General features: G+C 46.0%; 5 protein-coding genes across 5 annotated transcripts; 2 read left to right on the plus strand and 3 right to left on the minus strand.

Annotated features, from left to right (window-relative positions):
* Positions 1 to 34: 34 nt before the first annotated feature.
* LOC147176531 (uncharacterized) lies at positions 35 to 3,216 on the minus strand. Its single transcript, XM_086071223.1, has 2 exons — positions 2,698 to 3,216; positions 35 to 1,114 (listed from the first exon to the last, which is right to left on the minus strand). Exons 1-2 carry the CDS (start codon positions 2,876 to 2,878, stop codon positions 165 to 167), a joined length of 1,131 nt encoding a protein of 376 aa, XP_085927349.1. The 5' UTR covers positions 2,879 to 3,216; the 3' UTR covers positions 35 to 164.
* Positions 3,217 to 3,915: 699 nt separating this feature from the next.
* Positions 3,916 to 6,862, minus strand: LOC147176532 (uncharacterized). Its single transcript, XM_086071231.1, has 2 exons — positions 6,220 to 6,862; positions 3,916 to 6,100 (listed from the first exon to the last, which is right to left on the minus strand). Exons 1-2 carry the CDS (start codon positions 6,404 to 6,406, stop codon positions 5,223 to 5,225), a joined length of 1,065 nt encoding a protein of 354 aa, XP_085927357.1. The 5' UTR covers positions 6,407 to 6,862; the 3' UTR covers positions 3,916 to 5,222.
* On the plus strand, positions 6,781 to 8,545 carry LOC147176533 (uncharacterized). The gene is made up of 2 exons (XM_086071256.1): positions 6,781 to 7,140; positions 7,777 to 8,545. Exons 1-2 carry the CDS (start codon positions 7,119 to 7,121, stop codon positions 8,493 to 8,495), a joined length of 741 nt encoding a protein of 246 aa, XP_085927382.1. The 5' UTR covers positions 6,781 to 7,118; the 3' UTR covers positions 8,496 to 8,545.
* Positions 8,546 to 8,873: 328 nt separating this feature from the next.
* On the minus strand, positions 8,874 to 21,108 carry LOC147176534 (uncharacterized). The gene is made up of 8 exons (XM_086071329.1): positions 20,502 to 21,108; positions 19,491 to 19,607; positions 17,321 to 18,405; positions 14,363 to 14,548; positions 14,195 to 14,317; positions 13,623 to 14,072; positions 12,181 to 12,439; positions 8,874 to 10,960 (listed from the first exon to the last, which is right to left on the minus strand). Exons 1-8 carry the CDS (start codon positions 20,692 to 20,694, stop codon positions 9,840 to 9,842), a joined length of 3,534 nt encoding a protein of 1,177 aa, XP_085927455.1. The 5' UTR covers positions 20,695 to 21,108; the 3' UTR covers positions 8,874 to 9,839.
* On the plus strand, positions 12,314 to 15,286 carry LOC147176535 (uncharacterized). Its single transcript, XM_086071189.1, has 2 exons — positions 12,314 to 13,313; positions 13,606 to 15,286. The coding sequence occupies exons 1-2, from the start codon at positions 13,121 to 13,123 to the stop codon at positions 14,907 to 14,909; spliced, it is 1,497 nt and encodes a 498-aa protein (XP_085927315.1). The 5' UTR covers positions 12,314 to 13,120; the 3' UTR covers positions 14,910 to 15,286.
* Positions 21,109 to 21,314: the final 206 nt, after the last annotated feature.

Genomic DNA, 21,314 nt, shown 5'->3' on the forward strand with positions numbered 1-21,314 from the left:
TGTTTTTTTCCCTCCAAGAATAACATGAGCCTACTTGAACAGTTTTCTGCGGTTTATTAGTATCGGGTCCACTCGACTCTCTCGTTATGAAATACAAAGTGTCGGATACACATCTGGAATAGAACAATATTTCCCCCCAAAAATCTCGTCGGCGCTGGCATTTTTCAGTTGGGCGGCGTCTCGGCATCAGAATCCATCTGAGCGCTGCTGCCCTCGCCGGTGGCGCAGGCGTGTTTGCGGAGTTGATGCTTGTGCGAGAATTTGCCCTGGCACGAATCGCAGCTGAAGGCTTTTTCTCCCGCGTGGGTCCGCGCGTGCACGTTGAGCGCTCCCTTGATGGAGAACTTCCTGCCGCACACGTTGCACGTGAAGGGCTTCTCGCCCGTGTGGATGCGCGTGTGCCCGATCAGATGGCCCCGCTGAGCGAAGCCTTCGCCGCAGTAGGAGCACTTGAACGGCTTCTCGCCCGTGTGCGTGCGCATGTGCTGGATCAAGGCGGGCCGCACGCTGAAGCCGGCGTTGCACTCGTTGCACTTGAAGGGCTTCTCGCCCGTGTGCTTCCTGGTGTGTCGCATCAGGTTGCCTTTGAGGGAGAAGCGCTTGCCGCAGAAGGAGCACGTGAAGGGCTTCTCGCCCGTGTGCGTCCTCATGTGGTAAACCAGATGCGCCTTGCGGATGAACCTCTTGGGACAAACGGTGCAGCTGAAAGGTTTTTCTCCCGAGTGGATCATCATGTGCCGCTGCAAGTCGGACATCTTGAAAAAGGCCGAGTCGCACAGTGAGCATTTGAAGTGTTTGGCGTCGAATCTCACGTGGTCGGCGGGGTAGCCGCGCGGCGTGAACGGCGGCGCCGACGGGCCGCCCGCTTTCCTGTCGGCGGCCGGCGCGTGGCCGAGCTGCGCCCACTGGGCTCGGTCTTGCGTTTCGCTCTTCACCGGCACGGCGGCCGCGGGAGGAGGCTTGCTGCTCTGCGCCTCCTCGTGCTCGTCCCGCTGCGGACTCCACGCTTGACATTCTTTCGCCCGGCTCGGCTCCTCCTCTTGCTCCTCCTCCACCCTGGAGCTCCACTCCTGCTCCTCCTCCTGCTTGGGGGTGATGTCATCTTGACTGACATCTGCGGGAACACGACAAGAAAATTATTCACGTTTTTCAAACAGAAAATGTTTTCTCCTCCCAAAAAGTGTTATATATATATATATATATATATATATATTTTATATTTTTTAAAGTCGTTCAATATTGCATTATAAAGTAAACTACAACTACGAATTCTGCCCATTTCAAATAAACGCCAAAAGTTCATGAATGACATGAACTGATAAAGATTCAAATGAAGGACATTTTCACAGATTCCAAAGGTCAACAGCAAACTCAAATCAGATTTGGCTTTATGCATCTCAACGTATTTACTTTCTTTTTTATATAGATTTCTTCATTTTTAAGTTTGGCCTACAAAAGCTTGTGCAATAGATTTGACCATGCATTGACATTTATATCTTAAAAAGAAAATCAACCTGTTGCTGAACCTTACGCTTAATTCAAAAATATAACCAAATATATTACATATTATGAAAACCTGATTTTGTTTATCTCCGCTTTCTGCAGCCAGCAAGGCAAATGGCAATCTGTTCATCAATTTGAAAAAGTTTGATAGAGATAGAAAATACAGGCAAAGAGAAAGCAATAGATACAAGAAATCGAGATGTTAAGAGCTTTAATAGAAATGTTTCAATCTTGTCTTAAGACTTTTTTTTTCCTACTCTTGCATTCAGTTAATCGACACGTCTTGTCTGCGCTTGGTGGATGAATTTGTCTTGATTCTGTGCCGACCAGCCGGGTCAAGATCCGAGGTGGATCGCTTCCCCAGAGGTGCCGCTACGCAAAATTCTGCATGGACCTCCCGGGCCAGGTCCAGAGGAAGAACCGCTTTCCCGAAGGAGTTTCTTTCTGCACCGCTTCATCTCATTAAATGGACTCTCCTGCTGTTTTAGTTTGCGGTACAATTGTTGGACCTGCCTGGTCATCGAGAAGGGGTGTTCCCTAACCTTGCTCTCGCAAGATGAATTCTGCCGGTATTTGAGAGTTGACAAACTCTCAAGAATACATCTTGTACCGCTCCCGTTGATTTCCACTGATTGGTTCGGACCAATCACGGAGCGACATTGTGTGATGAAACAAGGAAGCCAGCGCCAACGCCGGGGCAAATAAACAAACCCAACATGGACGAATGGCTGCTGCAATTCATTCTGTTCTCGCAGAATAACTCACCGTTTCCTTGTTGAACAGCGAGAGGAGCTTTGTGCATTTTTAGCTCGTAAGGTAAAGTTGTTCGTGCCCAGCCGGGGAGTTTTGATCAGGGGATGTCACTAATCTCTGTCAATGTTGTCTTTGAGAATCGTTAGTGATTAAGGCCCTGGAGATAAACTTGATTATAGACATAACAAAATATGGCCTGAAAGATAAAGGCGGTAAAATTGACTGACAGACAGAAAGAAAAGCAGAAAGAACTGTGGAAAAGGAAAACGTCAGCTGTGGAGCGAGAGATAGATAGATGGAGAGACAGCCACTTTATTCGTCCACAAGGGAAATTGACGAGCAGGATATGGACTACATGCTCATCTGAACCAAACCCTTTCTCCCACTACAAAAAGAAGGAATATTTGTCTTGAGGTCTTGCTATGATGACCGTGAACCAACCTGCAGTGCTCGAGTCCATGAGCGCGTCCAAAAGTTGCCGTTGTCGCAGATTCTCCTCTTTTGTTCGAGAAAGTTCGTTCTCGTACTCTGTTATGGTTTTCTCTAACACGACGAAGATTTCCTCCACGGCCGCATTGAGCCGCTGGTTGACCAGAGCTCTCAGCATTTTCACTTTACACATTTTCACGCGATAATAACAAGAAGACAAGCAAAAAGACTTTTGCACTCACGGCTCGTGTGTGTGCTCGCTTAGCATGCGCTGCTAACGTCCGCTGCTCTTTGTTCGCAGCTAGCGGGCTAGCAAGCTAGCGGGAGTCGCTTCAAAGTGCCTACAAGAGACGAGCTGGCAACACGCTGGAATGTTTCGTCTCGCTTGGATTAACAAGACGGGGTCCAAAACGAATAAAGTACCACACAAAAGTAACAAAGGAAAAGAAAAAGTGATTTTTACGGTCAAGTTAGCTCGCGTTTAGTGGCGTGCGGCTAATTCGGGGACTACTTCGTCGTGTTCCTTCTTCTTCGTCGTCTATTTCAAAGCGCGTTTGGGCTCATTGCTACCACTTAACGGTCATTTTGATAATTACGCGTTAGACAGAAGTATTGATTACTCTACTGGCCAACACACATTTTGGGGCCAAGAACAAGTTTTAGGAAATTTTGATGTCACTGAATTTGAAAAATTATGTATTTATTTTTAAAATATTTTCAAAATTCAAAATGTGATTAATCTGATTTAAAAAATATATATATTTGACAGCTCTACTACAAACCAAACAAAATGACCAACTTAATTGTATAGGACAAAAATGTTAAACAAAACGAGGGACTTAATATTCACTGAAAATATGAAATAATTTAGCAATTAAGCTCAATACCGACATTAGATGGTGGTGGTAACTCCACATCACTTCATAAACAACTCTTACACGTTCCTTTCTCTTCTCCCTCTTTTTTTCTTTTCTTGTTCAGCTCCTCTTCATCCTGTCAGTTTTGTCAGAGCATCTCCCGTCACCGCTTGGCTCGCTTTAGGGAATTTGAGACGCTCGATTGTCATTGCACCTCGGCACTCCAAATGTAAAAGAATAAGATGTGCGCTTTGTGTGAAACCCGTTGGCCCTCTGACGAGGGGGCCCCAAGCATTTGCCTGGTTTGCAAGCTCCGCCTCTGTTCACAACCAAAAACCACCAAGCGTCCCGCAAAAACAAAGAGGCGCCACACTGCGGATTGTTACAATTTATTTTCTAATCTTCTTTGTGGCAGACTCCATCATCCCATACTAGTCATCTATACCATTGATGTACCTTTGATACAAATAACTTCAAATATCAGTAAAATAAAGAATATGTCCCAATGTAGAATTTTCCTTAAAATGGCATGGAATTAATTTTCTGTTTTTTAACCATTTGTTCATAAAATACCTATTTTGTGTACAACACGATTCATTTTATTATATAAACAAATATGTGGTTGTACATCTGTCAGACGTGCATGCCTTTAGTCCGTGATCGTACAACAGCCACTCGGCCACCGTTGCGATGACCGATATCTTGAATTAAGACCAGGTGACAGCCCGATACCAATACTTGCCCATCTCAAACTCAAATGAAGCATTATTGAAACCCTAAAAACGGGTAAACTTGCTCTTAAAACGAATTGAATTCGGGGAAAAAAGTGCTAATGAAATATCTGGTTGTCAGTCAACTAGTCAATTGTTGAAAAATATTTCAAAAGGCAAGACATGCACGTACGGCCTCCACCAGTCACCTGACTGAAGGAATTATTTCGTTTTTCTGCACGAATGTTTTAATGTTTTAACCTGAAATTGATCACAATGTGAAATGTCACACACAAACACATTAGGGCCCAACGGATTTTTGTCAGGAATAAAATACCGTTTACCGATCAATCTGCCGATTATTTAAAAAAATATATTTATATTGAGTACAGATGTTACGATTTATTTTTATTTAAATAACAACTTTTTCACACATTGGGAAGAATTTGAACCTTTATGAAGTATTATCTTACCTGTGTGTTTGTGTTCCCACAGCATTTGTGTGTGAATATTCGTTATTTGACGGAAAAACACTCCCGAAGTCGATGCTAATTTCTGGTTAGCATGAATGGAATCCTGCCTTGACTTTTAGCATTTAGCGATGTTTTAAAAACGAAGTATGTTTTGCATTTAAATATACAGTGGATGTTATTCTTATTGTCGCGTGTTTAGTTTCACAGTTAACTCTAACTGGGTGTCATTTAACAGCTTAAAGGACGCTTTGGGACGAGAGAATAACATGCGCTACACACTTGCTAGTTGCTAATGCTACGCAAGCAAAATGGTGCATTCAGGGTACTTTCACAGCGCCGGAAACTTCACTTTTCTTTGATTTTAACGTTTGAAGGGGAAATAATCAGCTATTTGGCCCAATTCAACGATTGTTTTGGCAGATATTTGAAGGGCAATCATAACACACGTGCACAAAACAAAAAACACAGCCAGCACAACAACCAAGGTGTTTTGAAGGTTAAATCAACACATCGGACTGAGTTTGAGCACCGCTGGCGCCGCTCTGACCGACAGCACACGCGTGTTCGTCCAGCTGGAGCTTGGAAGCGAACTTGCCGCCACACGCGCGACAGCGGAAGGGTTCGTCTCCCTTGTGGCTTCTCATATGCTTGATGAGCTTGGAATGAAACCTGAAGTTCATGCGGCAAACGGAACAGGAGAGCGGTTTCTCGCCAGTGTGGATCCTCATGTGCTCCACCAAACTGCCGTTCCTGGGGAACTTCTTGTCGCAGAAGGAGCACGCGAAGCGCTTCTCGCCCGTGTGCAGGCGCATGTGCCTCAAGAGCGACGAGTGGGCGCTGAAGTTGACGCCGCACAGCTGACAGGCGAAGGGCTTCTCGCCCGTGTGCGACCTCATGTGGTTGACGAAGGTGGACTGGAAGCGGAAGGCGGTGTCGCACACGCCGCAGGTGAACGACTTGTTGCCCGCGTGCTTCTTCATGTGGCCCAAGAAGGTGGAGTGAAACTTGAAGGTCATGTTGCACGCGGAACACGAGTAATCGGGCTCCTGCTGAGCTCGCGTCGAAGGCTCGCCCCGAGGGACCGGCTCGATCTCGGCGACGCTGGCCGCCGCGTGACTCCTGCCGTGTCTTTTCAAATGTCTCTTACTGCTGTAGGTTTTGTCGCATCGAGGACATGGAAAGAGTTTGCCGGCACCTTCCTGGTCAGCGTCGCTGTCCGCCGCCGACTTCTCCTCACTTCCGCTTTGGTCTTCGTCTTCGCTCTTGACGATGACGCACGTCACCGTCAGCTTGCTGAGGTCGGTCTTGTCCTGGTCGTCCGGCAGCCCCGCCTCCTCCTCCTCCTCCTTCTTGACGTGGGGGAGCTCCAGCTCATCTGCAGGACATGACAACAAAAGAAAAAAAAAATGTAATCACCCAAATAGCACTCTACGACTGCAACTAACAATCGCTAATATGTCAATTCATGTTTTCAATGACTCTATGAAACTCAACCTGATGCGTTGGCGTGAGGTTTGAAAACAGCGTCCAGCAGTTGACGCTGTCGCTGGTTCTCCTCTTTGGTTCGACAAAGTTCCTCCTCGTAGTCCGCGATGGTTCTTTCCAACACCGCAAAGATCTCCTCCACGACCGAGCTCAGCCGCTCGTTCACCAACGCACGCAGCATTTGGACTTTGAACATCTTGCCACGGAAATAACAACAAACAAACAACGCGGACGGTGCACGTGTTGTGGCTGCAGTCTTTGTTCGCGGCTAACGAGCTCAAAGCTAGTCGGAGAAGCTAACGGCGCACGCCGAGATGCTGATCTAACCCCCGTTACAAGTCACAAATAAAAAGGATATTTGTCCACATCAAGCATTAACACATTCGAGTACGCGTTAAACGGCGCGATACAACATTTGCACTTGACTTGGACGTTTGTGAAGAGGCCCAACTGCAGACGACATTCCGATCCAGGATGATGGCTGGTTTGCACTTTGCACATGCGCAATGCGGACTCTCGGGTAACCCAAAAACGCATCGCTTTTACCACACCGGAAATGATCACAAGCGTACTGCGCATGCGCACGCCATTTCACGGCGAAAAGCTCCGCTGAACTGCAAAGGCGAGATTTTCGGATATCGCTGTGCTTTTTTTCGTTTTGCCCCTTGCATATTTAGTCTCGTTTCTTTCGTGCCATCCAAATGTCCGTTTTCTTGTATCTAGCTTGTCCGTGTCGCTTTTAGCCTGTTAGCTGCTAACAAAATAACGAGACGTGTGTCAATTAGGTCACTTGACTCGAAGTGTTGCTGTTGAGTCCAAATGTGTTGAAGAAGGGTCGTTGCGAAAAACGATAGAAGTGGAGGAGGAGGACCTTTCTGCAACAAGATCCGAAGAAACGAGCGGCAGCGATGGACTCGCGCGCCACAGCAGGTCCGTGATCGTCTTCTTGTCAATTTAAGTTCACAGTTTAAACGTGTATGATTTCTCTTGAGAAAGAACACGACGAAATAGTTGCCATTCAGCCGTAGTCGACAATCCTCACCTCAAAAATCACAAATGATGTCGACATATTATGTAAACAAATACACGTGTATCTACTACATTGATCAAATAAATAATAATAATCAAAAACGTCACCAAATGATAAGTCTGCCACATGCTTTAAAGTCATTTTCAGCAGTAAAAAGTTAGTATTTTGTCCAGAATGAATTTGATAACTACATCATTTTTTTTGTATACCATGAATGCCTTTAAAAAGTAATTTTCCCACTTGCTGTTTACTGAAGATGATTTCAACTGTGCTGAGGAAGCAGGTAGCGACCAATAGTGGCTCGCCCGTTTTCTGGGTTTGGTCAGCAAATTGAGCCATGATTGGTCATGACCTGCTTCCTCAGCACAGGCGATGATGTCATCTTCATCTTAAGTTTTTAAAATGAATTCTACATGAAAAAATAATGACGTTCTCAAATTCATTCTGGACAAAATCTTCACTTTTTACTGCTGAAAATGGCTCAATGAGGCAAGCTTGGTGGACATGTGACAGGTTTTGTCTTCTTGTGCCCTCAGACGTCCGTCAAGTGGAGCGCAGTCACTTGGGAGAGGAAGAGGAGGAGCTCGGAGGAGCGCGCCGCATTAAAATGGAAAAGGAGGAAGCCGAGATCGCGCGCGTGAAGGAGGAAGAGCAGGAAGCGGACGTCGGTCAGGGGGGGGACGTTTGCGTCATCGTCAAGCTTGAAGAAGACGAGGAAGGCGAGGAAGGCGAGGAGCAAGCAGGAGGCCGCAAAACATTTGCCTGCCCCGTGTGCCACGTGACCTTCGTTTTCCGTTCCGCCATGACGCAACACCTGACGAGCCACACGGGCCGGAAGGCCTTCACCTGCGCCACCTGCGGCAAAGGCTTCTCGCGCAAGCTGAATCTGGCCACGCACGCCCGCACGCACACGGGCGAGAAACCCTTCGCCTGCTCCGTGTGCGGCGCCGCCTTCCGCTTCCACGCCACGTTGGCCAACCACGCGCGCACGCACACGGGCGAGAAGCCCTTCGCGTGCGCCGCCTGCCACGTCGGCTTCAGCGTGCAGTCGTCGTGGCTGCGGCACGTGCGCGCGCACACGGGCGACAAGCCTTTCATGTGCGGCGCGTGCGGCAAGCGCTTCACCAGGAAGGTCCATCTTTTGGCGCACGCCAGCGTCCACACGGGCGACAAACCCTTTTCGTGTTCCGTCTGCAGCGCCGCCTTTAGCTTCCATTCGTCCATGTTGAGGCACACGAGGACGCACGCGCAGTAAACCTTCTCGTCATTCATCGTCTCTCTTGTCAAATAAACACATTTGCAACATTTTGTCTCTTTTGTTCAGTGTACATGAATGACTTCTCAAAATGCATTAGGGCTGCAACTAACGATTATTTTTTAATAATTGATTCTGTCAAATCAGAGTAGAAAGACATTTTAATGTCCAATCCTTTTATTAAAAAAAAAAAAATTCTAATTGACAGCGCAAAAAATGCTCAAATAAATCAAAGGATGCGCGAGTACCGATACCAGCCTTATATCACAGTATCGGTACTCACGACTGTGGATGCAACACGAACGGCAATATCGCAATATTAAAATTGTCACAATATTAAAAGCAGCACAGCCGTTAAAAAGGCGAGGTTGTGTTCCATTTGTGAACTACATAGACCATGATACTTTGCGCTGCTGCGCTAATAGGACAGGGTTGTGCAACCTGAGGCTCTGGAGCCACATGTGGTTTATTGCTTTGATTAAAATTGTCCAGAAAGACTGGAAAAAAATATTGAGATTTTATTTTATTTTTTACCATATGCACACATGAAGTGGGACATCATCATCATCATCATCATCATCATCATCATCATGGTCGCGATGCAGCCCATGAAAAAAACAAAACGATCACACGCTGACGATTTTATTTGATGTCACGTACACTTGCACAAAAGTCATGTGACCATTCAATGACGCATCCGACGATGGTACCTTGACGTCGCTCCGTGACGTCTCATTACTCACTTTACTCGCATGACTTCTAAACTTCAGAGAAAAGCAAACTGCTTGCATCAAGTCCAATTAGCGTGTGTAGTGTAAACATGTTTCTGCGGTTAAAGTAGCACTAAGAAACTTTTTAACCTGAATAAAATATTTTCATAACTCTTCTGATGAAACGTCAACTTAAAACTAGTTGAACGGTACCATGGCCTGAGGGGGTCTGTATCAATTTGGATACTTAATTTAATACTTTGAGGAGGATGGTAGGAACACTGACACACAAAAAAACTACAAATGTGCTGACTGCTTTTTGACATACGTCAAAAGCTACACCGGATGAAAGGACAGTCAAGGATTTCAATCAATGCGCTTGTCCTTATAAGAAATATGGTCTTCCTTAAGATATAGCAATATCGCTTTTGTCCACATATGATTCACGTCTTTATTCTTGCCGGCATTAAGGGACCAAAAAACAAATTCATGGATTTAATTTTTTGAAAGTTAATCAGTTATTGCAAGTTTTTTCTCCTTAATCCCGGAATCGGCATGGACCTCCAAAAATAGGTCGGACGCTACTCAGACGTCAAGCTACCACCGAATATTTAGCATGGCGAAGAAGTCCGATCTACACAGTGAAGCGCATTTGCGTGCCGCTGCTCTCGCCGGCACCACACGCGTGTTTGTCCAGCTGATACTTGTAGGCAAACCTTTGCCGGCACAGCTGGCAGCCAAAGGGTTTCTCACCCGTGTGCGTGCGCATGTGCGTCACCAGGCTGCTCTTGGCCGAGAATCTCTGACTGCACAAGGAGCAGGAAAAAGCTTTCTCTCCCGTGTGCGTCACCATGTGGATGCGCAGGTGCTCCTTCTGCGCAAAGGTTTTGCCGCACATGGAGCAGGCGAAGGGTCTCTCGCCCGTGTGCGTTCTCATGTGGTTGACGAGCTTGGATTGAAATCGGAACGTCGTGTGGCACACGGAGCACGAGAAGGGTTTCTCCCCGGTGTGGATCCTGGTGTGCTCTTTCAAGCTGGTCTTTCTGGGGAACTTTTTGCCACAGTAGGAGCAGGAGAAGGGTTTCTCGCCGGTGTGCGAGCGCATGTGCCGCAGGAGCGACGAGTGGGTGGCGAAGCTCATGCGGCACACCTGGCAGGCGAAGGGCTTCTCGCCCGTGTGCGTCCTCATGTGGTTGACGAAGGTGGAGTGGAAGCGGAAGGTCATGTGGCACACCGAGCACGAGAAGGGTTTGTCGCCGGCGTGGGTTCGGCTGTGCTGGAGCAAATGTTCCCTTTGCGAGAAGCGCTGGCTGCAAAAGGAGCAGCCCATGAGTTTCCCCCTCGTGTGGCATCTCGTGTGTCTCGTCAAGTTCTTCCGCTGGGAAAACGTTTTGTGGCATTGCGGGCACTTGAAAGGTTTGCCGGTACCGCCAGAGTGCTCGTCGTCGTCGTCGTCGTCGACTCTTTCAGCGGCCGAGAGAGGATCCAACAAGTTGTCGCCTTGTGATCTTGGCTTCTCTTCACTTCCGCTGTCTTCGAAGCGGGACCACTCAGCTTCTTCTTCTTCTTCTTCTTCACTCTTGACGATGACGCGAGTGACTGGAAGTGTGCTCAAGTCCGCCACCTGCAGGCCTTCAAGATGCTCCTCGTCAACATGGGGGGTTTCTTCTTTGGTGTGGGTGGGCTCCGGCTCGTCCCGCTCCACCCCGCAGATCCACTCCTGCTGCTGTTCAGAGGGAACGTCTTGACCAACGTCTGCAGGACACCACGAGAGAAACATGATTTGGAAAAGTCAGGTCACACAGCACTGTGTTGACAAACAGGATTTTTTTTTTTTTTTTTTTTTTTTTACAACTGGACTCGATCACAAAACACGAAAATACATGAAAATATTGCTGCTGGCTATGAGAAAGCAACTCAAGGTGAACATTTTCTTTAAGTAAAAAGAAAATACAGTACAGTAAACTCCCTCCATCACATTTTTTTTCAATTGATTTGCGGAGGTTATAGGTCACATTAAATGGTGGGAAAATCTACTTATAACAGAAGAACAAGAAAATGCTGAAGGAAACTGAGAGTTAAAAAAACAAAAACAAAAAAACGAGAGCTGCTTGCGGCTATAAAGGCCCCCCTGGCCACTTGCACTTTGGGGCACTGTCACATTGGACAAGAAGCCTCTAAAATCGAAATGCTTTTGTCAGGAGTTACATGTGTGCAATTCAAATATGACCTCTGTAAAAGGCCAAAAATGGTGCGCGATTCCCAAAATAAATTCAGAATTGTGGACTTTTCTGTTAGGTTTGGCATATGGCCACAAAATACTTTTTTGTACGTCGTGGACTGTTACATAAACCGTCAATTTTTTGTTCCTCTCGGTGAGCCGGGAATGTTTCGTGAAGAAACACTTTTCAAACGCAAAATGTATTCCCGTCATATAGTTCAGGGTTCCCCCCCTGATGTTGTCCCAGGTGTTGAGATGGTACAGCCCAAGTTTGAAAAATCAATCGGGTTAACCGACTCTCGGACAAGAAGGCACAAGTATAGCCCCTGGAAAATGTGCAAAAATTGGCAACAAAATACTCATAGTTCACTTCCTATTCATTTTAGGATATGGCTACCAAAGTTTTTTTTTGTTCCTCTTAGGGTACTCGTGGCAAACAATTTTCGTAGCCGGAGGTCAAGCGTAGCGGGACAGTGCTTTGTTAAACCTCTAGGGTACGCTACAGACCTTTTTTTTTTTTTGTAATTGTGCATGGCAACTTTAAAATATCAACTTTTTCGCTCGGCCTGATGTGTGTGCAAAGTTTCATGAGTTTTTGTTCATGTTTAGTGTCTGAAAAATCAGATTATTTGCGGAGAAAAATACTACTACTATTGAAAAAAATTATCATAATAATAATAAGAATTCCTACAGAAACAATAGGGACCCCCCGGACCTCGCAGCGGTCGTTGCTCGGGCCCTAATAATAACCAACCTGTCGTGCTCGAGTCCACGCGAGGTTTGAAAAGCGCGTCGAGCAGTTGCTGTTGTCGCAGGTTCTCCTCTTTCGTCCGAGAAAGTTCCTCCTCGTACTCGCTGATGGTTTTTTCCAGCACCACAAAGATTTCCTCCACGGCCGCATTGAGCCGCTGGTTGACCAAAGCTCGCAACATTTTCACTTGACACATCTTGCCACGAGAATGACAACGACCGTTAACGTGTTTTCGCTCACTTCCGCCCGTCTTTGTTCGCAGCTAACAAGCTAAGCTAAGGGAAAGAGCGTCGACGTGCTTCGAGGCGAGGTATTAAAAAAAAAAAACGTGTCGTGACGTGTCGTTTTCATCAAAAGAACTAAAGATGTTTTATTATAAATATTCGCCATATAAACAAACGCATTCAAAAAGTATCGACCGCTTAAGCAAAGATTGTACGTTGACATTAGTTTAGTTAGCGATGTGTTGCTAACTTGCTAACGTCTGACTTCTTCGACGTCGTTTATTGTCGGGAAAATAGGACACCGTTGGTACATTGCTGCCCTCTACCGGCATTTCTCCGTTCCACGCTGAAATCCTGCGATGGAACCAAGTCACCGATAGAAGGTAGCAATTGACCGAACAGCCTTTAATATGTTTGGAACACACGAAGAAGAGAGAGAGGGGGCAAGCGACGAAGAAGAAGAAGATTGGTCTGATCGTCACTAAACGGAGCGAATAATAATGTCAAAATCTCCCTTTGTCGCTATATAGAATTATTTTTACTTAACAGACCAACATTTATGTTGTTTATTCAACGTAGACGAAACGTCACCCTTCATTATAGTATCGTCCTTAAATGCACTTTGAAGCTTTTATTTTTATTTTTATTGAGCTTAGCTCATTAGCCACTAACAAAGACTGGCCGTGCGGACGTCAAGTGGTTGTTATTATCGTGAGAAAATGTGCAAAGTGAAAATGTTGCGAGCTTTGGTCAACCAGCGGCTCAATGCGGCCGCGGAAGAAATCTTTGCGGTGTTGGAAAGAACCATAACAGAGTACGAGGACGAACTTTCTCGAACCAAAGAGGAGAACCTGCGACAGCGGAACCTCCTGGACGCGTTTTTCAAACCTTGCATGGACTCAAACGCGCCAGGTTGGTTGTCTTTTGTCTGCTTGTTAGCGAAACAGTAAACGATAGCTTTAACGAGATGCTCGAGGCTCGAACCAACAAGAAACGAAGTGGAGATTTCGCCGTGACCAGCCACTCGCTCCCTCCACGCTATTTTGCCGCGAATCGCGCGAGAACTACAAGTACATCTTAGAATAGTGGTAAAGGCGGTCGCTGAAAGTGGTGGTTCACGGGAATGGATCCCGCTCTGTACATTTTTTTATCACCACAATTTCTTATGGTTCCCCACCTGAGCTTTTTGTCTTCTGTTCAGCAGATGGCCATCAACAAGACGTTCCCTCTGGGCGGCAGGAGTGGTGCTCCGATGTGGAGGAGCAGGATCAGCCGGAGCATCCCCACGTGGCAGACGAGGAGGCTCGTGCAACGAAAGTGAAGCAAATGTGGAGTGTGGAGGAGACCGACAAAGTTGCCGTGACGGATGTTATTGTGAAGAGTGAAGATGAAGAAGGTGAAGCTGAACTGGAGGAAGAGGGAGGACCCCGAGCGGAGGACGGAGCCGCTGGCGCGAGAACCGCCGTCGACAGCAAAGTCTTCAAGTGTTCGCAGTGCAGCATAAGCTTCGCCTACGAGGGCAACCTGAAACGGCACGCCAGGCGCCACAAACAAGTCCAGTGCTCGCATTGCCACAAAACCTTCCACGATGTGACACATTTGACGAGGCACGTGCGAAGTCACACCGGAGAAAAACCCTTCGGCTGCTCGCTTTGTGGCCAAAGGTTCACCCTGAAAGGCAATTTGAGGCGTCACGCCAAAATGCACAGTGGAGAAAAAACGTTTTCCTGCTCATTTTGCGCTCAGTCGTTTTCCTCCAAATCCAACTTGAGGACACACGTGAGAATGCACACGGGAGAGAAACCCTTCTCCTGTTCGGTGTGTAGCGCCAGTTTCGCCGTGCGCCCGGCCTTGACACAACACGTGAGAACGCACACGGGCGAGAAACCCTTCTCCTGCTCCTTTTGCACCAGAAGCTTCTCGCAAAGAGCTCATCTGATCGCGCACAGACGAACGCACACGGGAGAGAAACCTTTCTCCTGCTCCGTGTGCCACCTCAGCTTCGGCGTCAGCTCCACGCTCATCCAGCTCATGAAGACGCACACCAACGAGAAGCCCTTCTCATGCTCGCTGTGCCCCAAAAACTTCTCCAGGAAGAGGAGTTTGACGGCGCACATCCGGACGCACACCGGCGAGAAAATCTTCTCCTGCTCCGCGTGCAACGACACTTTCGGCGTTCAGTCCACGCTGGTCCGACACATGAGAACGCACACGGGTGAGAAACCTTTTGCCTGCTCCGTTTGCGGCCACAGATTCTCTCAGAAGGCTCACGTGGTCCCGCACATGAGGACGCACACGGGGGAAAAACCTTTCGCCTGCTCCGTTTGCGGGGAAACCTTTGCTCTGAAAGGCACGTTAATAAAACACACCAGGAAGCACACGGGAGAGAAAGCCTTCAGTTGCGACGTGTGCGGAAAGAAGTTGATGTACAAGTATCAAGTGAAGAAGCACAAGTGCATTGGAAAGAAAATCAGCAGCACTCAAACACTTGCAAGCGGCTCCAGCTGACGTCTTGTCGTCATCGCCATCGGATACGACCTGCGCTCGAGCGCATGCAATCCACGAGAGAGAGACTTCGTATATAAAAGTCTTATTCTGTTATTATTTTTCAAATCATTCTTTAGCATCTGCTCCGACTCTTGCTGCTGTCAAAAAAAGAGATTAGAATTTGTGCAGTAGTGCAAATAATAGACCAAATTGCTCGCTTCGAGCTGTTTGTTGTCGTTTACTGTAAAACTGACACGGAACGGGATTTAACGTTTTAAACCGAACAATGTCAACCGAATGCAAAAAGACGCAGTTAGCATCAATTTCACGATTGATCGTGCATGAAAGGCATTCGATGTTTCTTCTAAAAAGTCAATTAAAAGCATTTTTCTTTTGGAGTCAAGCGCATATTTGGTCTTTACTCAAGTAATAAATGGACAAAACATGGAAAAATGTCATTCGTAATGAAAACTTGTGCAGCACAGAACATTTTGGCCTGGTGACAATTCCGAACATTTTTGATCGTCTGCAATGCAACGCAATGCAAATGCTTCCTTTTCACGGTGAACTCGCATGCAAAGCGGGCAGATTGTTATGGCTGTCAAATGAACATTTCATCACGTTTTGAAATCAAAAATAATCCTCACGAATCAAACAGAGTTGACCTCCATTTTGATTTGTGACGCAATTTCGCAATTGGCAATAAACACACGATCTTTTAAAGAAAATACTTTTTTGTTTGTTTGCCATAGTCGTGTTGAACTCTTATTAAAGGTTCATTATTATATGTTCAAATTAAATGACCTAAATTCAGCCTCTTTTTCCTCCAGTGTGGGTCCTTATTTGGAATACTTAAAAAAAAAAAAATCAGTAAACAGATGATCATATCAAACATCTATTTTCCATAAACGATGAAATCGCTGAAGAGAAAATGTAATCTTTTGTCACTTCTAACTGCATCGATCCTTTTCCAACTCTCAGACGAACTAAAATATTGCTCCACAAAGGGGGCGCTTTCAGGTGATGTTTTGGGGAAAAAAAGAAAAACAATTCACGGTAGAAAGTCACATGACCAGAGAGAGCCAATCACATGCGTCGGCCTTCGAAGCAAGAAGTCATGAAAAAGACAAAAACAGCAAATAAAATTACTAGTAAATAAATTGTAAACGGAACATTTCCCAAAACAATATAATGGATTATAAAATTCAATGACGTAATCTGGGCACACGTCGACCCCAACGCTTTTCATGACCTCATTCGACCTTCAGTAACAATCATGATAAATTGCTTTCACTTACTTTGCGATGATTTTCCACGTGACTGCAACTGTCAAAAGTTTTCCTGCAAACTTTTGCTCGTAGCAAGCGCGCACTTGCTTCCTTCCACTCAAGTCAGCTCGTTGACGAGGCCTGAATACAAAAGATTGGCCACCAGGTGGCACCATTGCTCACTTTATAATATCGATAAAGTCATTTGATTGCAAAATAACTGTTAAGCAACCACGTTTGATCGGGAATTTTCCTGTTTCATTTATGTATTTATTTAAGTTGTTTTTATCGTGTGTTGTCTACAAGATAGGTTTTTTTAAGAACAAATGGAAAAAAAGACACTAGAAAATTGCCATTAATTGCATGCAATTTTAAGCGAAAATTCTAAATTGGAATATATTCCACATATTATTTAAGATGAGCTATCATTGGTTAAAAAAACAAAAAACACATCAAAAGTACTAGTGGTATTTGTAGCTATTTTATAAAAACATTCAACTTTGTACTCACTCGAACTTTCAACTTTGTTGTCATGTAAAGGTTCATTGATGAGGAATGAGGAAGCAAACAGTATTAAAATTTTTGAGCATCTTGGGCCATTTTAGGAATAAACAGTCCCCAAAAAAATTCATTCAACATCTTTATATTAATAATTAGTTAAATAAAGGGATTTTTGTAACATTCAAATGTATTTACAATTTTAAATAAAACATGACTAAATTCAGTTGTTTTTTTAAATACTGCATTTATTTATTTACATATATGCATATGACCTTTTCTACAATTATAAATCAAATGAAACATTTTAAATTTAATTAAAATATGTTTTCTTTACATTTAAAATCATTTGAAATAAGTCTGACATTGAATAACTTACAACTTTAAAAAGTTCATTTTTCAAGACACTTTTTTAGATTTAAAAACAAGAAGCGTGCTATGTTGTAAGACTCGACTGAAAACGGACAAAAATATTTCTCATAAAATGTGCCGAAAACCACAACATATGAAAAGTGATGTTCCAACTCTGTCTTTAATTTTTGTGCATTTCTTCTGATTAAAAAAACAAAAAAAAAAACGGGTCCAGAATGTCATTTCGTTTGCGTTCCCCTTGAAGAGCAAAGACGGACTTGCGGCGCAACGTGTCGTCTTTGTGACGAGCTACACGTCGAAGCGCGTCGGCGTGTCGCCGCCGCTCTCGCCGCCGCTCTCGCCGCCGCTCTCGCCGCCGCTCTCGCCGCCGCTCTCGCCGCCGCTCTCGCCGCTGCTCTCGCCGGCAGCACACGCGTGTTTGTTGAGCTGATACTTGTAGGCGAATTTTTGCCGGCACAGCTGACAGCCGAAGGGTTTCTCGCCCGTGTGCGTGCGCGTGTGCGTCACCAGGCTGCTCTTGAGCGAGAAGGTCTGCGCGCACACGGAGCACGAGAAAGCTTTGTCGCCCGTGTGCGTCACCATGTGGATGCGCAGGTGCGTCTTCTGGCCGAAGGTTTTGCCGCACACGGAGCAGGCGAAGGGTCTCTCGCCGGTGTGCGTTCGCGCGTGGTTGGCCAGCTTGGAGCGAGAGCCGAAGGTCATGTGGCAGGCGGCGCATGGGAATGGTTTCTCCCCCGTGTGGATTCTGGTGTGGCGGATCAGGTTGACCTTGCGCGAGAACTTTTTCTGGCAGAAGGAGCACGCGAAGGGCTGCTCGCCGGCGTGCGAGCGCATGTGCCTCAGGAGCGACGAGTGGACGCCGAAGGTGGCGCCGCACGCCTGGCAGGCGAAGGGCTTCTCGCCCGTGTGCGTCCTCATGTGGTTGACGAAGGTGGAGTGGAAGCGGAAGGTCATGTGGCACACCGAGCACGAGAAGGGTTTGTCGCCGGCGTGGGTTCGGCTGTGCTGGAGCAAGTGTTCCCTTTGCGAGAAGCGCTGGCTGCAAAAGGAGCAGCCCATGAGTTTCCCCCTCGTGTGGCATCTCGTGTGTCGGGTCAAGTTCTTCCGCTGGGAAAACGTTTTGTGGCATTGCGGGCACTTGAAACTCTTTCGGCCTTGGGGCTCGTCTTGGTCGTCGCTTTCGGCGTTGGAGAGCGGCGCTGAAAGGCCGCCGGCCGTCTCGTCCTCACGTCGCCGCTCGTCCGGCGGTGACCGCTCAGCTGCTGCTCCTTCATCATCATCATCATCATCATCATCATCTTCATCTTCAGCTTCCTCACTCTTGACGATGACGCGAGTCACCGCAAGTTTGCTTGTGTCCGCCGCCGCCGCCTGCAGACCTTGAAAGGTACAATTTGCAACGTTAAAAAAAAAAAGCCTCGTCTCAACGATGCTCAAACTTTAAAAAGGGGGATGCACAACATTTTTGGGGGGTTCCGTCGTTGATTCGGTTTGAGCACAAGTTTACTGTTGATGGCCTCGAACGAGGGGTTTCAGGTGAAAAAAAACGTAAATAAATTGCATGACTTCATGATTAATCACAATGATATCAGTTCTAAATGTACAATAAAATGTACAAAATATTTGTTTTCTTAAGTGTTGTTAACATCAAAGTGATTTTTTTTTAAACTAATAGAAATATGGCTGCATCTTTTAATCATTGATACAGAAAAATATAGTTAAAAAAACAAGTGTGATATTGATTTGTGTTGGTCATTTTTTCTGCCCCTAGATGGCATAATTGCATTTGTCAGTGCATTTTTCTTTTCATATTAAAAGCGATCTCATCTTTAACATGAAGTAACTTGTGAAATTCTTGACTCCAGTCGCCACAAACATATCATGCATTATTATTCAATTTATTACAGCTCCATTTTGACGTGGGCGTGTCTGCTGCGTTGCGACTGAATTCCCCCAGTAGAAGCTTTCCGAGTAAGGGCCGCTCATTAACGCACTAATTAAACAAACTCAAAATGAACGCACTCATTTTGTCACCGAGTTCTAACGGATTGTGCATTCCAAAAAATACAACACTAAACCGGTCACATTTCATGTTTAGCAATACTTCTTCACGAAAGGCACACCAGCAACGTCCGGTTTTCTGGCGATCCCTAAAAAAGTCCGCAGGTTCGAGAAGATTTTCAATTTGCGCTCTGGAAGGCGGAAACGAGAGCCTCGACCTCAATAATTGAAATGTTGAAATTGCAACGGAAGACTCTTTTACATTTTGGCCTGTTTTACTGCCGCTTCCCGTCTCTCCTGCCCCCTCCTCGACGACCCAACTTGTTGCCGCTCTACGGATTCTGACCGACAGGATGCGAGGCGGGCCGCCTTCCTGGAGGCGGGCCGCCTTCCTGGAGGCGGGGCTATGCAGAATTCTGCCGCATGTAAATCTTGCTCGCAGCTTGAAGTCCGAATACGACACCTTGACGCTGCTCTCCCTCCTCCTCTTCATTGCGGGGGGGCCGAGGCTCCTCCTGCCCCACCCTGGAGCTCCCCTCCTGCTGCTCAGGTTCAGGCGGGACGTCCCCTTGACGGACATCTGCGGCAGGACACCACAAGACAAACATTCCAACACACATTTGGAACTTTTCGCTGCTCTGTAAACTGTTTGCTGCATTTGTCGTGCACAGTGACACTTTTTTTTCATATTTATTCTCAGAGCTTTCAGATTTAAACACTTATTTTTTTTCCTGAAGAAATTATTTATATTTTCAGATTTTGCCCTTATGACATTTTCACCGAATTTCTTTTTTTTTTTAAAGATCCACACACTTTTACTTTTTCTACTTTAAAGCCGCAATATTGCAAAAATAACTTTACAATAAGCTTTTTATTTGACAATTTATAACTGAAATGACTTCTAATTCGCCGTTCCCAATGGGCGCTCCTGCAAGCCTCTGGCCAATAGTTTTCAGACTGGATTCGGGTTAGAATTTCCCGCGCCTTGTCTGCGGATGTGACGTAATGTGCGTGGTGTATGTGCAGTTTCATTTTTCGTCAGCAGGTGGCAGTAGCGATTCGAAATGGAATATTCTACGTTCAGTAGCTTTAGTTTAAGACATAAAAAAAGAGAATGTAAAGAAATCAAATTGCTTTACAATGTGTCATTTTGGTTTATAGTTTAGTTTCCACGACGGAGAGTTGAGCTTTTTGAGGTGATACTTTGCAAACGGATCTTGAATTGAAAAAAGAAAAAGAAAAATCGATATTTACAGGAACTTATGGAGCCAAAACATCCAGCAAAAAATGCCCAAGAATGCAGAAGAGCAAAACGTTAGGTTGGACTGTTGTTTAGTGGCCTGAACCCTTTTGAACATCTGTGGAAGGAGCTGAAGTGTTGAAAGGTCGAGCTACGAAATGTGGATGGAAGAGCAACATAATTTCTGTCTTGAGGTGTCGGAACTGAAGGCGTGTGAGTGACCAGGTGACCAACCTGTCGCGTTCGAGTCCACGCGAGGTTCGAAAAGCGCGTCGAGCAGTTGCCGCTGTCGCAAGTTGTCGCCTTTTGTGCGACAAAGTTCCTCCTCGTACTCGCTGATGGTTCTTTCCAGCACCGCAAAGATTTCCTCCACGGCCGCATTGAGCCGCTGGTCGACCAAAGCTCGCAGCATTTTCACTTTACACATTTCCACGCGATAACAAAAACAAGGACGAGTTCAAAAACAAACAAACAGTTTGTACTCACAGTGGCGCTTTTTGGACTACTTCCGGCTTTCTTTGTTAGCAGCTAACAGCTAGTTCGGGATGCTAGCGACGAGTCTCCGGCCACCATAAAACCTGCTCGTTCCTTCTCCTCTGTGACACAAATGTGTGCAAAATACAAAGTCCAATGGGCACAACAAGGCGGAGTTTGCACAAAGTATGTCGAAATGTGAAGTTTGTCACCCGTACACGCCGTCAACTGCAAAGACCTTGCGGTGTTTGCCTCCAGTGACGTCACAGCAGTGCAGAGGAAGTGCGACTGAAAAGAAAGCGATCATGAAAAAAGAAGAAGAAATGAACTGAAATGAAATCAAACGACGGCACAAGTCGCAATCCGACAACTGACTCGCGTTTTCATTTCAAAGTCGTCATTTTACAAGCGCCGCGTCACATTCGTCAAATGTTCGCAAAGTGTTGCTGCATTCGGAGGAAATCACAAGATGAGCTCACATGCAAGCAACATTTCACAGCTTTCATACAGATCGGCAACATCTGTTCCCAGCAGTCATAATTCGATTTCGAATTGTCGAAACTACAAAATGAA

The sequence above is a fragment of the Leptonotus elevatus genome, chromosome 3, assembly GCF_054856555.1.
Source record: "Leptonotus elevatus isolate MCC_2025b chromosome 3, RoL_Lele_1.0, whole genome shotgun sequence".
In the NCBI taxonomy this organism is placed as follows: Eukaryota; Metazoa; Chordata; class Actinopteri; order Syngnathiformes; family Syngnathidae; genus Leptonotus; species Leptonotus elevatus.

Coding starts and splice junctions, on each gene's coding strand:
- LOC147176531 (XM_086071223.1), bottom strand. CDS start 2,878: ATGTGTAAAGTGAAAATGCTGAGAGCTCTGGTCAACCAGCGGCTCAAT. Junction 1,115..2,697: donor CATGGACTCGAGCACTGCAG/GTTGGTTCACGG, acceptor GTGTTCCCGCAG/ATGTCAGTCAAGATGACATC.
- LOC147176534 (XM_086071329.1), bottom strand. CDS start 20,694: ATGTGTAAAGTGAAAATGCTGCGAGCTTTGGTCGACCAGCGGCTCAAT. Junction 18,406..19,490: donor GGAGGGAGAGCAGCGTCAAG/GTGTCGTATTCG, acceptor GTACCTTTCAAG/GTCTGCAGGCGGCGGCGGCG. Junction 12,440..13,622: donor TCCTGCCGCCCAGAGGGAAC/GTCTTGTTGATG, acceptor TTAGCTTGTTAG/CTGCGAACAAAGACGGGCGG.
- LOC147176532 (XM_086071231.1), bottom strand. CDS start 6,406: ATGTTCAAAGTCCAAATGCTGCGTGCGTTGGTGAACGAGCGGCTGAGC. Junction 6,101..6,219: donor ACCTCACGCCAACGCATCAG/GTTGAGTTTCAT, acceptor CATGTCCTGCAG/ATGAGCTGGAGCTCCCCCAC.
- LOC147176535 (XM_086071189.1), top strand. CDS start 13,121: ATGTGCAAAGTGAAAATGTTGCGAGCTTTGGTCAACCAGCGGCTCAAT. Junction 13,314..13,605: donor CATGGACTCAAACGCGCCAG/GTTGGTTGTCTT, acceptor TCTGTTCAGCAG/ATGGCCATCAACAAGACGTT.
- LOC147176533 (XM_086071256.1), top strand. CDS start 7,119: ATGGACTCGCGCGCCACAGCAG. Junction 7,141..7,776: donor GGACTCGCGCGCCACAGCAG/GTCCGTGATCGT, acceptor TTGTGCCCTCAG/ACGTCCGTCAAGTGGAGCGC.